Here is a 17,777-nt window from a genome sequence, read left to right as displayed (position 1 = left end):
ACCTTCTTGCCTCAGGGTGTATTTGTTGTATGTATATATACAGCAGGGAATTTAGAATCTTGGTGTCAAAAAGAGCGCAAAATCACTTGCTCTCACTTCCTCAATGCCGTCATGCAGTGTCATCGAAAACAGCTGGCCCACCAATGCTGCTATCTAATTTTGTGATCGCTAGAGCATTCCCAGTAATAAAAAATTGTTAATGTTGAGTTGAATAAATGATAAATATATATGTCTGCGATCTCAAAAAGATAGAAAAATCATTTCATCCTTGGACTGCACATAACTGTGCCAGCTGCAGGTGGCCTCCGAGATGGCACCGGTGTGATGAGTAGCGTAGTCTACCAAGGCCGCCATGAGCTGACATGATGAGGTTTTTGCCACTGCAACACTCAACTTTTGACTGGGGCTTTGCTCTCTTGGCTTCTCCATTGTGTAGCTTCCAGCATGCTATTGAAGACAAAAAGAGAAAAAGGTGGCTATCAGCACGATAACTCCTTATAGTTGAAGAATTATAAAAAATATGTATGGCATGGAATTCATGAGATGACACCCTTTCACAGTGAACCCATTCCATGATTAGTTAGTGTTTCAGGGCTAGTGCGGTGCTGTGGGGCTGTCCAGATAATCATGTCCAAATTATTGGTGTCTGAATAACGAGTTGTTTACTGTACAACCTTAAAGATGAGCAAGCACTGTGCATGAATTTCAGAAGCTGCGACAAACTTCACCCATTTTCCTGGCCCGTTTCCAGAGGCAGCACAGTGCAAAGGGTCTGCATTTACGTTTCCTCATTCTATAGATAGATAGATAGGGTGCCTCAATACCGAGGCACCCTATCTTGGAAGCTATGGCAGCAGCACTTCTTCTTGCATAGTTCTCGAATAATTGTTCACGATGGCGTTCTACTTTTCGAACGTAGCACTTTTTCGACCAAAGCAATTAAAAAACACAACTTTGTGGCTCACAGTCGTAATGGCAATACCTTTGCAAATGCTTCGCTATTATATGCAAAATTCACTTGTGTCCCGCTGATAGCAAAACATATAAAGCTCCCAAAGAAAAATCAACAGCAGGTGCTCTTGTAGTTTCGAAATGGCAAGTGATCAGAACCGGCTGGGCCCCATTTTGAAGGAGCTACACCACAGCATTTCGTTCTTTAAATGATGTTTTTAGCAGAAACTTCCGGTTAGATGTGGAAAGTGTTGAGAACAATAATGAAGGTACTGAAAAACTTATTTTCAGACCAAAGTGGTGTCGCATTGTAACTGCTGGTGCCAGCCAGTGTCCTTAATTTTTGTGCGCTTTGAAGCGAGAGTGCATATAGAATGAACTACTGGTACAACAACCACTTTTCACAGAACTGTAGAGTTTGTTATAAAAAGCTTTGACTGTAACGGCTTGTATTGTAACTTCGTACTTTTTTGGTTAAAGTGACAAAAAACAACTTCTTGGCTTCCAGTGCTGATATGTCACTGCAATGGCGAGACCTTTGCAATATGCCAGCATGCTGCAATAGTTCGCACTTCCACCCAATTCTGAGTCCACTCAAGTTCTGCTGATAGTAAACTATATGCGTATACGGTTTATGTTTACCTCTGCAGGCAGCTGGAGGCCATTGTGCGTATCGCTGAATCCCTGGCCAAGATGCAGTTGCAGCCATTTGCTACTGAGTGGCATGTTGACGAGGCACTGCGGCTCTTCCAGGTACGTAGTGGCAAGAAACGTAGGACTGTCGATACAACAGTGTGAAGCCTCAGAGGTGCCTACGAACATTAACCAAGGGAGCAGTCTAGTACACCGCGACAAGGATGGGATCAACCTTGCTTTGCGTGACCATTGACTTGACTGGGAATGTTGCTGTAGTTTCTGCTGTTATTCTTTTTGGGTTGAACTATTCTTTCTTTCTTTTCTGTCTGCTTCACACGATTACAACTACTAAGTGTTTGGAGAGCCAATAAATTTATATTTGGATTGGTAGTGTTTAAAGGGACACTAAAGGCAAATGTTAAGTCAACATGGACTGTTCAATTACCATTCCATAAACCTCGCAGTGCTTGTTTTGTGCCAAGAAAATACTTTAAGAGAAAATTGTGTTGAAAGGATGTGGTTACCTTTAGCGCAATTCAAATCACCCGCCCCCGAGCGAGGGAGTGGTGACGTTGCATACTCTATCTCCGCCCTTTAGAGCCGTCTCTGAATAAAGCGGTGCCTGACAGACGACGCAAAATTTTTTTTGTAAAACGCAAAACACACAGCCAAGGAAAAATCAAGCCAAGACAGAGCATCGGATTCGCTGCTGCAGCTACTTTTTGTTTAAGTGGTGTGCACCGTTTGGGCATGCCGTGACATCACAGACATGGAAATCTCTGCTATACTTGCATTTTGTGGGAGTTTCGCTTGCCGGCAAAACCGGCGTGGGCAGTGAAATAGAGTAAAAACGAAACCTTTTGACCGCCAGCATTGTCAAGGGTAACGCCAATGAGATATTTTTTCTAAACATAGAATAGAACTGGACAAGTAGCATTTTCTTCCGTCTTATGATGCAATACAATTATCTTTTTATAGAGAGAAGTTGAGTACTAGCGACAGAAATAAAATGAGGAGTGCCTTTGTGTCGTCATGTTCTACATTTACGTACCGTATTTACTCGCATAATGAACACACTTTCTTTCCCGAAAAATATGTGCAAAGTTGGGGGGGGGTGCGTTCATGATGCGAGGTAAAATTCTGAGTGATCTTTTTTTCCACAGCCACCTCTAAGAAAGTCAGCTTCGCCCGAAATGCGAACCACTGATTGTGATAGCAAATGTGCAGACAGCTACATGAAGTAAGGATAGTAGTTTTATCAATTGTATTCAGCTGTATAAACATGCAAACTTTCACTTCCATACAAACTGAGTGGCAAGAATGCAGCACTCGCAAAGGTATGAGCCGCCATCGACTCAGCCCCCGACGCAGATAACTTTGAAGATAGGGTGCACCGCAGCCCCGCAATGTGCAGTTGCTGCCAAAGGACCCCCCCCCCCTTCCCCCCGCCGCTATACGCGCGACACAAGACAGCGCGTTTCCTTCCCGTTTTCCTCCCTTGCATGCGGGAGATTGAGCCGCAATCGTCGGTGCATCTCGGGTGCGGTTATGCAATACACAGTTGCTGCCATAGTACAACGCCGCCGTACCTACCCCCCCGGCCTTTTGCGTGATGAAAGACGGCACGCGAGATTGAGCCGCAATTGTTGACTTCCCTCGTGCGCTTTTATTCACACCATGCGGCATGTGGCGGCAACGACAGTAAAAATGCGCCTGGAGCATTCATATAATTGCTATTGCAATGAAAGTTGGCGACATGGTATGATTTGGCGTCTGACACAGCATCGGAGACAATCACAGCCGCCAAACAATGTATTAGACGCTGAATCATACTGTGCGTTTCCTACTTCACGGCAGCAAGTTCAGGGTGTGATCATTATGCGAGAAAAAGAAAAAAACACTTATTGATTGGAAAAGTGGGGGCTGCATTTATTACGCGAGTGCATTCATTATGTGAGCAAATACGGTAAATTTCTCTATTACTAAAACCTTGTTTGCGAAAATATTGATGCTTAAGGCATCTGCGAGCATTAATCTATCCCTTTAGATTGACTTAATATTTTAGTGTCCTTTTAATGTCTCTAAGCTAGTACGGTTGACATTCGTTACAATGGACTGTAATAATTATGTGAGAAAGGTCCGTTATAAGTTGTATGGTGATGTGCACATTGCATCTAGGGCATTATCCCAAACCACGATAACCTTCTTTTTTTTTTAATTTCTTATGCTATAAAAGCCTCTAAAACATCCTAGTTTGAGATAAGATTGGGATGTATCTACATTTTGTGTCCCCGTCACTCTGAAAATTTAAACATCTGGTGTGTTCATGTCAGATGAACTCACTATAATTTAACAATTTTCTTTCAGGTTTCAACGCTGGATGCTGCGTTGTCCGGTGACCTCTCTGGTGCTGAAGGGTTCTCAACACAAGAAGAGCACGAAATGCTTCTACGTATCGAAGGCCAAATGAAGCGACGCTTCGCCATTGGCTCTCAGGTCTCGGAACACAGCATCGTGCAAGACTTCCTCAAGCAGGTTTGCACACAAGTTTTTCATCAGTCTATTGTGAACAATTCCTGTTCACGTTGATGATGGAGGCTTGCTGCTTTTGTCAGTATGTTATTATTCAGCAAGTCACTTGGCACCTTCGACACATATTGAACGAAGCAAGAAGGATCAAAACAAAGGGGCAATATATACAGTCAAACCTCGATATAATGAACACGCATATAACGAATTATTGAATATATCGAACTCTTCCGAAATATTTTTGTCAAACACATGTATTTTTAACTTCCCATAGCGAACGCGGTTTGGCATAAAACGGATATAACGAACTTCGCGACGCCAAGCCCTACCTCACTTTAATAGCAGGCGGCAGGCTTCGTTGCACTACAAGTGTGTTGTGCGGCGCAGCAAACGTTCAGGACTGCCTCGCAGGCGCTGACAGCGCCACAGATGCCACGTCGTCATCGAGAGTTGACAGCCAAAGAAATCGTCCGCATCTCACAACCGCTGACAGCGCCGCTTCAGCAGCGGCGGCAGCGGCGTGATCGAATGTTGCTTTTGCGTTTTAGTGTTAGCAGTGGCGTGGCCGTCGTAGCGTTGTGTGGAGGCTCTTTCGGTGGTCGTGTCGAGTGCGGTGCGCAGGTGTGCGTAGTGCTGTGATGGCGATGAATGTGAAAAAAAGAGTGGCACTGACGTTAAAGACCAAGCTCGAGATTATTCAACGTGTCGAGAACGGCGAAAAGAAGTGCATTCTTGCGGACTTATTTGGCATCCCAAGGAGCACTTTGAGTACCATTGTGAAGAACAAAGCTGTCATCAAGGCACAAGCACACGAGACCATGCGGACAAGTGCACAGCGTCTTCGGCCCCCTGCGTTCAGCGACTTGGAGAAGGCGCTCTACAAATGGTGTTTAGATGTCAGAGCTCGGAACATACCAGTGTCGGGGCCGATGCTTCAACAAAAAGCGAAAGACTTTGCCTGTATCCTCGCTGCCGAAAACTTCGTCGCCAGCTCTGGATAGCTGCAAAGGTTTAAGGCACGTTATGACATCGTGGGCAAAACGATCTCTGGCGAAAGTGAGACGGCTAACTGCGAGAGCATCAGAAAGTGGTTGGAAGAGGAGTGGCCGCAAATCCTTGCAAAATATCAGCCCAAGGACATCTTTAATGCGGACGAAACAGGCCTATTTTGGCAGATGCTACCCAGGCATACCCTTGACACACGTGGAGAGCCGTGCCATGGCGGGAAGCAAGGAAAGGCCCGGATCACTGTTTTGCTTGCCGCCAACATGGAAGGCACTGTGAAACTGCGACCCTTCGTCATTGGGAGATTTAAAACCCCAAGATGCATGAAAGAGTGCCGCGTACTCCCCGTAGAGTATGCTTCCAACAAGAAATGTTGGATGACGCGTGAACTTTTCGCAAAGTGGCTGCTTGCTTGAGACTGTGAGCTTGTGCGCGAGAGTCGCAAAGTGTGCGTCCTTGTTGACAACTGTACCGCGCACAACACAGATGTCGCACTCAATAACATTGAAGTTCGCTTTCTTCCGCCTAACTCTACAGCCAAGCTGCAGTCTTTAGATCAAGGCGTCATCAGGGCCTTCAAGGCAGTTTATAAGAGGAGACTGATTGGCACTCTTCTCGTGAAGCTTCGTATGAAGCAAGACTTGAAGATCGACCTGCTGGGAGCAATCCAGATGCTTAAAGCGGCATGGGACAGTGTGAAAGGTGAAACGATTGCCAACTGCTTTCGGCACGCAGGTTTTGTTCCACCATAAGCTCATGCATCAAGTGACGATGGTGACGATCCCGACGAAGCAGAAGCAGAGCTCCGCGAGCTCGATGAGGCCTGGAACGATTTTTCGCGTTTTGTTGGTGACATGCCTGCAACAATGACTGTAGAAGACTTCGTAGGTGGCGATGACATCTCAGCGACCACGGCTGTACTGACGGACGCCGAAATCGCTGCGGAAGTCTCTGAACATCCCGCAGATGAAGCTCAGGCTGACCCTGTAGACGATGAGAACATTCCGACTTCACAAGAAGCACTTGCTGCGTTGGATTTACTGCACCGCCACTGCAGTGCTATTGAGGGCAGTGGGTTTGCCCTTGTTGAGTGTTTGCAAACTGTGGAACAGGGCGTGATACGAAATGCGATCAACACCAAGAAGCAGGCCGCGATAACGCAGTTCTTTGTGCGTAAATAAATGAACGTGACCCAAGTAAGCATCGTTCGAGTTGCTGTGCCTTCTCTGATTGAATTTTGCTCCTCTTGCATGTATTTTTTACAAAATTTTATATTACGAATTATGGATATAACGAACTAATTTCCGACTTTTTAACTGTTCGTTATAACGAGGTTTCACTGTATTAGGTCCTTTAGTAAATAATAAAAGAAATAACAGGTTTGTTCATGTGCTAGTGCTTAGCAAATGTACAGAGTAAGTAGACTTGCAACTCTGCTTCATAACAATTTGTGCTTATAGATGCCAAGCATGTGCCTTTAAAACAAACTGAACATTTATCACATGCTGCATACCATGTTTTTTTTCTTTTGCTGGTACAGTCGTTTTCTGTTAACTAGACTTTGACAGGACCAGCGAAATTTATCGTATTCGCCAGGTCAAGTTAAACAAGTTGCAGAAAAGAAACGTCGAAACACACTGCTGATTCATTTGGCAGTATTTTCTTGATTCTAACATGCCCCCGAATCAAATGCACTCTCGCTTACAATATGTCCAAAGTGGAAAGCAAACATAGAGGTAACATCAGAGCTCTTAAACAGCAGAAATCTAATGTGCACCCAATTTTTTTTTCAAGAAAACGTGGCAAGAATGTTTGTGGCACAGTGGCGGCTTCCTAAAGTCAGCTTCGCCGCAATACAGCTGCTTTATGCGGCGAAGCATACGACCGTCGCAAAGGCGGTTTGTAACGTTCTAGAGTAAAGGGCCCCGCGTCGCGGAAAATTCGGTGTTGGTGCCCGTGGACGAAAAAATCATCCCGTACCACGCAGGCCCTCCACGTGGTGCATAGGCGTTACTGAACTAATTTAATTTCTCAAAGTAAAATGCGTCAGAAAATTCATAAAGTACGAGTTACACACAACCTGCAGATATGATAGCGTGAGATTGTAATTTGAATATACAAGAAAACATAATTCTGTTATGGAAACTAAAACACAAACCCCTTTTCCAGCTGCTGTTTGAGGTCTGTCTTAGTAGGAGTAGCGCAGCCCGCTCGGTTCCTTACAACACCATCAAAAAAAGAACCAGAAAGCTTGCCTACGTGCGTAGCGTTCGCTGCCAGCATTCCCAGGAAAACATTACGGTTGTGTAACCTGAAGTTGCCGGGAAGCGTGAGAAGCAGCCGGGGATCTTTGAATGCTATCGTGTTCCAAGTCGAAGCTTAAGTGTCCTCCCAAATTTTGGTCAAATTTTCTTGGGAAAAAAAGAAAGGTGCACGTTAGAAGCTGGTAAATACTGCGATCAGACATTGCGAGCTACCGTTATTGCTTGAAGATCTTCCTAGGGCATGCTGAAAATAGGCGTTTTCTATGGAAGGTGATGTGTTCAATGCATGTACTGTCCCCTAAACTCTGCCCAGAGAGACGCTGTTAATAAAGGGGTTGCTATTGGGGTCAGGCCGTGCATGCTGACTGGTCAAGTTTGAATCATCCAGCAAAGGGGAATTTTATGATCATAATAACGAAAGTTTGGGCCCGTAGAAATGCATGGGTGTGAGCAGAGATGGGATCACATTAACAGCAGTCTACTATGTCAGAATTATCTGTCCAAGAAAAGTCGTATATGTAGATCTGCAAACAAGCTGGTGGCTCCAGCCTGGAGCATCTCTTGTTAGAGCATTGTTGGTCAATTATATATTCTGACAGGGTTCAAGAACTGGCAAAAATAAGGGAAAATGTATGTGCAACATACCGTATTTATTCGCATAATGAACGCATTCCACACTTTTCCAATCAAAAAGTGTTTCTTTTCCCCCCTCTCGTAATGACCGCACCCCAAACTTGCTGCTGTGAAGTAGGAGACGCATGATCGAATTTGGCGTCTAATATGTAATCTGACACACCGGAACGGCGGCCAGATCCGAGGCCTTATGCCGTGCTGTATCGCCAGATCGGACACCTGGCGTGCGACAAGTAGGAGAGACACGGTATGAATCGGCGTCCAATGCGGCATTCAATGCCTTTTGTTGTGCCGTAGTGCTGGATCGGACGTTTGGTGTGGAACAAAAAGTTGGAGGTGCACAGTACGATTTGGCGTCCAATATGGCGTCCGACGCACCAGGACGACAGCTGGTGCGTCCGACACCAAATTGTACCATCTGTCTCCTACTATTTAGAGGCGGCTGTGGAAAAAAAATTGCTCAACATTTTACCCCGCATAATGATCGCAACACCCAAATTTGTGCACATATTTTGGGGAAGAAATGTGTCTTCACTATGTGAGCAAATACGGTATATACAGGGAGAGGCTACAGCCAAAATGGCAAACCAAGAACACTACAAGCGCTTCTTTGACTGTCCTCTTTATTGTCTTGCTGGGCATCTTGCCCAATGTGTGGCAATGGCCTGTAACAATAAGGCTGACACCATAAAATTTCCAAGCACTTCCTGTTCTTCTGTGTTGCCAACAATATTCCCCAGAACTAGTAATCATAGCTTTGGCTTACAAATCATCATCTCAGTGTGCTAAGTATATATTGTGCCAAAGGTGTGAAGATGTCTGAAAGCTTCTAACATGGGAATCATTGCAAAGGCAGCCATAGTTGTTTTGAGATCAGCATTCCCGAAGTTCAATCGCTAATGTGTTTTTCTTGTGCAGAAATATCCGGAACGCGCAATCTACAAAGTGCTCCACTACATGATTCGACGAGGGGAGATCCAGCACCGCATGCAGCGGAAGATGCTCTATCGCATCAAGTGATGCGGCCAAAGTGTCGCACAAGACCACTTGCCAGACTATATATATTCGTATATTTTGTACATACACATTCTAATTTTGATATTTGTATTATATACAACAAATAAATTCCAAGTAATTTCTCAAACACACAAGGTGTCTCCTTCATCTGTTGTGCTGGGAGACGTCAGAAGCTTCGCAATCTTGTCCATTCTTTCTACGCAGATGCTGGCTGTCTCTCGAAGGTCATGCTGTAAACAAAAAACACTGGTGACTGCAGCGTTCATAAATGTAGAAACTATTTTATAAACCTGAATACACGTGTCAAGACTGGCTCATAATATAGCAGCCACTCCTATTTTATTGCACTATTCTCAGACAAGTATGCATGCATGCATGAGGATGTAATAAATCTTTATTCTTGAAGGCATCTACAAACTTAACACTTGGAGAGGAAAGGCTTTCCACAGTAGCATAACTGATTAGTTTAGAAAATAGAATCAGTGCTCTAAGCTTGCGTAGATGCTAGAAACAGACAGATAATTACGTTTTTTTTGTTTCATCAGTACAATATTGTATTGTGCTTGGAGGCACAACAGAATCAAATTCAATGCCTTGGTAGTAGTAACTGGTGCTCCTTTTTTATTGTCATGTATCAGCATGTGATGCAAGGTGAAAGCATCACTTGCCTGCAGAATGTGAAGGCCTTTGGTGGACAGTACTAGCAGTTCACAAATTCCATCTCCGGTCAAGTCCATATACTTTATCGAGAGGATAGGATGGGAGACCGTCTGATGCCACAGCAGCTCGTAGGCTTCTCTGCCTGAACGCTGGCATACCAGCTTGTACACAAGCACCTCCTGCAGAAGCAGATGGAATACGCACAAAGGGTGAACGGGGCATTTGGTATTTACATAACTGCAACAGTCTGTTGTGCTAGCCCTTTAAAACCTAAGGCACACAAGCCATCACTTCGGCCAGACTCCTTCAATACTCCTACTCGTTACAAAACTTAAGCCAAAATTTAGTAGCATAGGGACAAGGGTTGCCACCACAGCTAAGGAGGTCAACAAACCAGCTTCAATGCTATGTGTTTCTGGTTACTTGAGCTGCAGCAAAAGGTCTGCTACAGTCTGTGCTACTTGAAGCACAGAAGCCATCAGCCGAGCCAAAGTCTTTTAATATTTTTACTGATCATAAAAATTGATTACAAGCAGAAGCTGCCATTAGGGATGCTACAATAACTAAGGGGCCAATGGGCTAGCTTTGATTCTGGATGTTCATTGTCCCTTCATTGTTACTGTTCCTTTCATACTGCGGTACACATGTGAGACATCTGCACAGGAAAAACATCTCTATGCACAATCGATGTAAAATCAAAGCTTGAGGTAAACCTACAATGTCAATGAGTGCATACGCCTTCATTATTGTAATCCAGTGTTAGAAAAGAAAAAAAATTTTACTTTCCTTTCTTTTTCACACAAAAGTAAGAATCCTTGCAGTTGGTACACGCTTACTATCCAATCCTGATAGCACAGTGCACAACATCTACTCTGCATGAAAATGTCAATCGGAACATTTGTGCCTCATTTAAGCTTCTCTTGGTTATTTATGCTCCTGGACTGGGACTGCAGCATTATTATTACCTCGGAAGCTCCATACATTGCATGTATTATAACTTACGACCTAATTCTACACAAGTGTGCTATTGCTGGCTGCAGTAAACATATCGGAGTGACTCAGTTTGCTTGAACAGCTCACACAAAAGATGTGAAACACACCTGACCATAAGTTCCCAAAATGACCTCATTCACACCATCCATGTCAATGTCAGCAATGCAGCCACAAACGACTGAGTCAAAATCGTCACTGCAAGGTAGCATGGCATGCATCTCTAAGCCTCGGTCAAGCACGTCCCTGTTGGGAGGAATGAGGAGTACAAGAAAAAAAAAAAGGAGGTAATGAACACAGCAAAAGGTTTTCAGCTTTATCTTGTCTGTCTAGCTTTTATGCAGAAACGACTGCTGAGATATGATCATCATTAGCCTATTTCATATCTACTGCAGGGTGAAAGCCTCTCCCATTGGTCTCCAATTATCACTGGCCTGCACCAGCCGACGCCATTCCATGTCACAAAATTTTCTAATTTCATCACACCGCCTAGTCCTCTGCCATCCTTGAATGCAGGTCCCTTCTCTTGGCACCCTTTCTGTAACTTTAACAGACCATCGGTTTTCTTCCTTGTGCATTACATGGCCTGCCCAACTTCATTTCTCGCTCTTAATTAAATATTGGCTACTCCTGTTTGCTTTCTAATCCACAATGCTGTTTTCCTGTCTCTTGACATTGCTTCTATTACTTTTTTGATGCTCAATACTGGACCCAAGCTCTGTGTTAAATCTTAGTAGTTATCGGGGCCTTTTGATGTGAGAACCTGTCTAACTGGCTGTGAAAGACTTCAAAATAGAGCATTTTAATGCATGGTACATGTGGTGACATTTGTTAACAACTGAGATCAAAAGAAAATCAGTTAAGAATATGGTGTCTCATTCCATACTGTAGGTTTACGAATTCATGTTCATTTTCAGGATGGATAGGGGGGCTAGTTGGTAATGCATTATAATAAAAACTTGGAGCGCTAAAAACACAAAGGACATGGAAAAAGAAACACCACCAGAGTGTGGTGTCTGTTTTTTTCTACGTCCTTTGTGTTTTTAGCGTTCCAAGTTTTTTTTATTATAATTCATTTTCAGTCAGCATTATATTTGTCCTCACATTCGATGTGCTATTTTCGCACACCTCAGTTACAGATAAGCAAAAAATCATGAAAGACTTTGAGGAAAGTTAATCACATACACTTTTTTGTTCTCAAATCTTTGCAGATTTCGGGCTGGTCACAGTTAACTTCTTAAAAGTCTTGTGATATATTAGGAAATTGCTTACCTTAACTACTTTAAACACCTTTAAATCTAGAGAACCCGTATGAGCTGTACTTGCTATAACCGTTTTATGGACAGCAGAGCCTAAAAGAGTAAGACTCCTCCGAAATGGTTAAGGGGTTAAAAAAAAAAGAAGTTAAAGGTTGCACTGCAGCTTGCATGAAGCAGACAAGTTATAGTGCGATACAATGTGACTACGAACAACCCGCACTCAAGTGTTACAGTGGTTCAACCTCACCTGTAAACAAGTGACGGAATCAGAGCACGGCAAACAAGAAGATGCGTTTTCAGAGCTGAGCCCGAGTTGTAGCAGCTGGTGAGCTCGGCTGCAAAATGAGGGTGGTTCTACAACCCGTGACTTGTGAGCACTGCTAAGACATAATTGGGTGAAAAAAGTCTGCTTTATCATAGGGTTACCTCTTAAAAATTTGCACCTGCACAACAACACCAGTACACTGAATAAAACTGCTGTTGTCTACAAATAGTACTGTTATCCAGAAGTACATGCTGCTGGGATAGTCTGTTCACATTGCTCAGTAGACCATAAAAAATTATGGTCGCTGGGCGAACTTCGCTTTGGTCCGGCGAGAGACATGCCAGCGTGAAGCAGAATGCATTCGCCTGTTCGCGGTGCACGCTATAAACTCTGCCACTTTAATTCCTGAAGCTGAACACATCATAACTCAAGTGGCTGCCCAAGACGCTACAAAGCCGGTCCAAAATGCTCGTACTTTCGCTAAAGCGGCTTGGCAGCAGGACAGGAAGCCATGTGCCAAGCAAACCTGCAACACGGTCGCCAACCCATTAGTTATGTTCCGCTCACTGCAGTTCACAAAGCAAACATGCAACTGTTTCTGTAAAGACACGTTTCACTTTCGTGTTCTACCAATTCATATGAAAGAGGAATCAACCATATCTCTTTCCATCATTTCTCTAAATTTCCCAATCTCATCACACCACCTCATTTTCTGACAACCTTGACTGCACTTCCCTTCCCTTGGCACACATACTGTAACTCGAATAGCGAACCGATTATTTGCCCTATGCATTACGTGTCCTGCGCCAACTCCACTTGTTTTTGTTTATCTTAGCTAGAATATAGGCGACCCTTCCTCGTTCTCCAACGTGGGTGCACCTAGTAAGAAAGCAGTGTTTTTACACAGGATGAGAAGTCATGCTGAAATTACCTCATAAAGCTAAAAAATTTGTCATTGACACCTATCTAGTGCCTCAGAAGCTGCACTGCACATGAAAAGTGATGCCTCTGAACTGAAAAAAAAAAAAAAAGAAAGTTGAACTCCGTGGTATGTATTGACTGCGTGCAGAACTCACTGTGCTTGATATAGTCGGGCAATGGCCAATGCGCACTGTCTTCAAAAAGATGCAAGGCAGAGATAGGCGAGTCCAAGTCAACTTGCCACGATGATGTAATCTGAATTTCACCTATTTGTGGAAAAAAAAGGAAAAAAAAAATTTGCATGCCTGTTTTATCACATTCTTTTTAGTGCATCACGCACTGTTCTCCAAGCAAAAGTAGTCACCAGAAAAGCTCCTATCTCCCAGCCCTCATGCATTGGACATCCCCATCTAAATGCATGACTTTTGCTGCCTAGTACAATCCAGTGGTCACTTGCCATAAATTGGGTCGGGGTGCATTTACACCATATGAGTAATGACAGAGCCAGGATAATGCAAAGGTGTGCTGGACACAAATCAGTGTTGAGTTCTTTGTTTCTTCTTCTTTTTTTCTTTTAAACCTGCCTTAGGGATAATACAAAGTATGTTTACAGACACTCAAACAGATTTGTTTCATGCAGGAAATCTAAAATGTGGAACAATAGGAGAGTCCATTATGCAAAATCTGAGGACATGTCCCCCTCCTCTACGCCCCCCCCCCAACACACACAATGCCTTCCAAAATCAAGCAAACATTTATGCTCTCTGCAGGATAGTGTGAATACTTAAGTGGGAATAATGAACTCTTCCCAGTTCACAACTACCCAATAATAAATATAATTCTTTACTAATTGAACAGCCACGTCACCATTGACCCCATTTGTAATGTCCCACATCCAGGCTTCTGGAGTAAAATAAATAAACAAACAAATAAAGATTGCACAGAAATCGTTGGTGCGTACCACTATTCTTCAGTGCAGTCACTGCGACTTGAACAAATCCGTTCTCGCAACCAATGGCTGAAATTCGAGCGCCGTCTTCTTCCTTGTATTTGAGATCCATCGCCAAGACACTGGACTCCCACATATGAAGCAGACATGTCAAAGAAACTTAGGCATCCTTGGTTAGGTTAATAGGAAGCTTTAACTAGGGGCCAACTCTGATTTTCCCATTCAAATACACATAAAACATAGAAATACTTTTACTAGACAAACATTAGACTGAATTCAGTGAAATGTATTGCACTGGAGAGAGAAAGTACTATAGAAAATGCGGAAAGCAGAATTATTAGTTGGGACCCCAGATTTCTTACAAAAATTGTTGAAAATCGGTAAGTTTAAACAAATGTGATGCATGAAGTTTACAAATCTGTAACACCGCCTTAAAACCAGATAACAAAGTTCTGTAAACTGCATCCCTTAGAGCACCTAAAACAGGCAAATTTCTTATGAGAGTTTACAGCTTATGCGAGTTTGTTACAAAACATTTGAGAGTGGTGTATAGTACATCAATTTTGTCCCCTTTGGATGTCTTAATAGGGGCAATTTATGGAATTGTGATATCACTACTGATTAATACGCTGCAGAGTTGGAAACTTGGTACATAAGTGTCTTCTTGTTTTGGTTCAGGTTTGCGATTTCTTACCCATCTTTGCTAAAAATTGGTGGCCTAAATAAAAATCTGCTTTCCACAGTCACTCGATAAAGCTTTTTCTTTTAAATATAGCAAACCTCATAAATTTAAGTGCTGTGGATGCTGAACAGAATCTACGTTCCTACTTGTTCAGATAGAAGCTCCCAGCATTTAGCTTCCCCTCATGAGCATAACCAAAGCTCCTATTAGTACATCACACCGAATTATAGTTTGAGTAACACCGTTCATAGTGGATAGCAAGGGATGAAATGCAGTTGTAACTTTACATGTCAGGAATATTTCCGAATTCTGGAAAGTCGTCTTCTACCGGGATCTCACTGTAGGTCTGGTGTATATCCTGGATATGTGTGAACAAAGAGCAAGGTCATTTGATGGTTGGAAATCTGAAGGTTTGAAAATTCCAAGTAAACTTGCGTCATTGAACTATGAACATGGAAATTGACATACCTCTCTGAAAAGATGTATCCTGGAGTCACTCCCACACAGGAGAAACACGAACTCTCCGCTTCTCTGGCCAGTTTGGTTAGAGAACAGCCTGGTTGGTTGAACAGAATGAAACAAACAATACAGAGCTTGAGAGTTTTTACTGCTGCTTTAAAACTAGCTACTCTGCACTGTGAACTTACGGTGCGTGTGTGAGCTGGTAAGGGATGAAGTTGAGCTCGAGGCTCTGACAACCCTCTGCATGGTACAAAGGGTGTGCATCAGTGCAATACCGGTGTACAACTTCAAAAAGTTTTTACAAGGGGGACACTATACAGGCTTACGTGCAATTCTGTCAAGGTCTAGTCCACAACCTGGCTCCGACTGAGAATAAATGTTGAGATAATGTCTTGCAAGCTGATTTTCTCCAGGCTACAAAGAAGAGGAGCTGATTAGAAGTGTTGCTACAAGCTGCTGTGCTGTTCAAAAACACAGCCTCCAAAGGTGCTGTTTGTGTATCATCTCAACTTAATAAAGACAGATTATTCCCCTGAGGTGCCAATTTTTTCTGTACTTCAAAAATTCTGTTTCATAGCATTTCTTGCATCTTCTGAATCATGAAAAGCATAGAGCTGTGGAACAGATTAAGAAGTTTTAGTTTTTCAGTGAGCTTTGTCAAGCTCACATAATGTGAACTCTACATAAGAACCATCTATTGGAATGTGAGGTACGAGAACATCAACTATTTCGAGTCTAGTGTACTTATAAAGCACCTATCCAGCCACATGAGAAAGATCCCTGACGTCAAATATTTTGTAAGACAATGACAGAGGCGGACCCACTACATCACGACATACTGACACCGATAGAAAACACCCAGCCATCCTCCTTCCAACCCATTTTACTAAAACACTTTACACATATTAGCGCAGGTCCAATCAGCAATGTTTCAAGATGTATGCAACATGTCTTAAATATCATTATTTTCATCAGTGCTTTTGCTTTTGATGCAATATCTTGGCATCTACAATTGTGCATGCAGCACCTGAAGGAGTTACACGGCATTGTTTGTCGACTGTACGCTCGCTGCAGTGTAGATACTCAGCAGCTTCGTGTATGTACCACATCGTGGTGCATACAGTGGCTAGAGTGGAATGGACAGTACACTTCAAGCTATACATGCCGATTGTTTTCCTTCAGCCACATTTCGTGCACCGATGAGGCGTTACGCCTGCAAAGCCGGTGGCAGCACTCCTCGTCAAGCACGCATTGCGAGACGGCTGTCAGCGGCCAAGGTGCTGCATTTGATGTGCAGCAGCAGTTGCCTCGCGTCATGGAGTCTCACATGCTGTGCCAACATGTCCCCTCTTCGTATTCTTAGAACACCGTCTGAGAAGGTTCAACGCAATGCTAAACTTTGCTATCACTTTGAATGCCCAATTTTTATATGTGATGTGGAGAAGGCATGTAGTTGCATGAATAAAGTGATATGATGTTCGAGAAACATCAATATTTGGCAAACGTGGACGACCGACTAAAGTGATTCTTGGACAATACAGCTATATGTGCATATGTTTTACTGTTGCTCAATTAGTGGATATTTTTGTTGTTGTGGTCGACGAACTGTGTGGTCGACGAACGTCAGAGACCACATTTACCCTGATGAAGGCAATTCCGATGATGATGTCCAAGTTGTCAGGCACCGACTTGCTGAATGCATCAATCGAAATCACGTCGGCTCCCTCTGCAAGCATATCAAGACAGCATGTTGGGAAACTGCGTTCCGAAGCGGCCAAGCTCTGTCGAGATTAATAAATTTTCGTTTCATATGGCGAGTACCTGGCAGATAGGTGAAGTGTATTTCTCTGGATGACGGTGTCAATGCGTTCTTCTTGTTCCTGGCGTACTCTATACAGAACACGTTTCTCTGAAGGCAAGACACTAGCACCTTGTTGGCGTCGCCGATGTTCAAAGTCGTCATGCCGTAAATGTTGCTCTGCGAAGGCAGCCCTGAGAAGTGAGCCTCGCTCATTTTTCTCCTGTCCGGATACATCTGAAATACGATTGCGCAGAGAGATCGTCAGCACTATCATCCTGTGGCCATTAACACAAACGGTCCGTATCGCATCCAGACGACGCGTAATTAATGATGCCAGCAGGTTGTAGTCATGCGTGCAATTGATAGTGCTGTGTTCTACAAAGTCGTGAAATGTATGAGAGCTCTGAAGACATAACATCGGAGTCAACCGAATATCAAACGTCGTTAACAGAAACAATAACAGCTTGTACTCGTATCAGAAAGCAAGGGATTCGGTGTTACAAACCGTAGCAATGAATCTTGTTGTTTAATTTAATATCTTCGGAAAGCAAGTGCGAGTGTCGCTTGATTGCCATGCGAAATCACATAGAAGGGCGCAGAGACTTGTTACAAGCCGACAGCTTTGGGGCGGCGCTCTTTCCCGCTGCTAACGTCGCGCTTCCTGTGTTTATTCAATTGGTTTATTTATTCACTGATTGGACTGCGAGCGAGCTTGCCTTGGCCTGTCTTGGCTTAGAATGGTTCATGGATTTA

General features: G+C 43.5%; 2 protein-coding genes across 2 annotated transcripts in view; one reads left to right on the top strand and one right to left on the bottom strand.

The window, feature by feature from the left end:
- The window catches only part of Mcm5 (Minichromosome maintenance 5), a 28,160-nt gene extending 18,977 nt beyond the window's left edge, over positions 1–9,183 (top strand). Inside the window, exons 14-16 of the mRNA XM_075700249.1 lie at positions 1,602–1,704; positions 3,955–4,122; positions 8,937–9,183. Coding sequence (XP_075556364.1) covers positions 1,602–1,704; positions 3,955–4,122; positions 8,937–9,038 — 373 coding nt within the window. The 3' untranslated portion in view covers positions 9,039–9,183. The remainder of the gene's footprint in view (positions 1–1,601; positions 1,705–3,954; positions 4,123–8,936) is intronic.
- On the bottom strand, positions 246–17,715 carry LOC142588475 (KICSTOR complex protein kaptin-like). The gene is made up of 14 exons (XM_075700251.1): positions 17,530–17,715; positions 17,045–17,258; positions 16,864–16,949; positions 15,550–15,637; positions 15,409–15,463; positions 15,230–15,317; positions 15,049–15,119; positions 14,092–14,201; positions 13,286–13,396; positions 12,192–12,279; positions 10,796–10,931; positions 9,704–9,874; positions 9,168–9,265; positions 246–447 (listed from the first exon to the last, which is right to left on the bottom strand). The coding sequence occupies exons 2-14, from the start codon at positions 17,256–17,258 to the stop codon at positions 390–392; spliced, it is 1,374 nt and encodes a 457-aa protein (XP_075556366.1). The 5' UTR covers positions 17,530–17,715; the 3' UTR covers positions 246–389.
- Positions 17,716–17,777: the final 62 nt, after the last annotated feature.

Source organism: Dermacentor variabilis, chromosome 7 (genome assembly GCF_050947875.1).
Source record: "Dermacentor variabilis isolate Ectoservices chromosome 7, ASM5094787v1, whole genome shotgun sequence".
Classification (NCBI taxonomy): domain Eukaryota; kingdom Metazoa; phylum Arthropoda; class Arachnida; order Ixodida; family Ixodidae; genus Dermacentor; species Dermacentor variabilis.
The sequence above is the reverse complement of the archived record's forward strand: the minus strand, read 5'-3'. Positions and strand labels throughout refer to the sequence as shown.

Coding starts and splice junctions, on each gene's coding strand:
- LOC142588475 (XM_075700251.1), bottom strand. CDS start 17,258: ATGTATCCGGACAGGAGAAAAATGAGCGAGGCTCACTTCTCAGGGCTG. Junction 15,318..15,408: donor TACCAGCTCACACACGCACC/GTAAGTTCACAG, acceptor TCAACCAACCAG/GCTGTTCTCTAACCAAACTG. Junction 448..9,167: donor ACAGATGAAGGAGACACCTT/GTGTGTTTGAGA, acceptor TGTCTTCAATAG/CATGCTGGAAGCTACACAAT.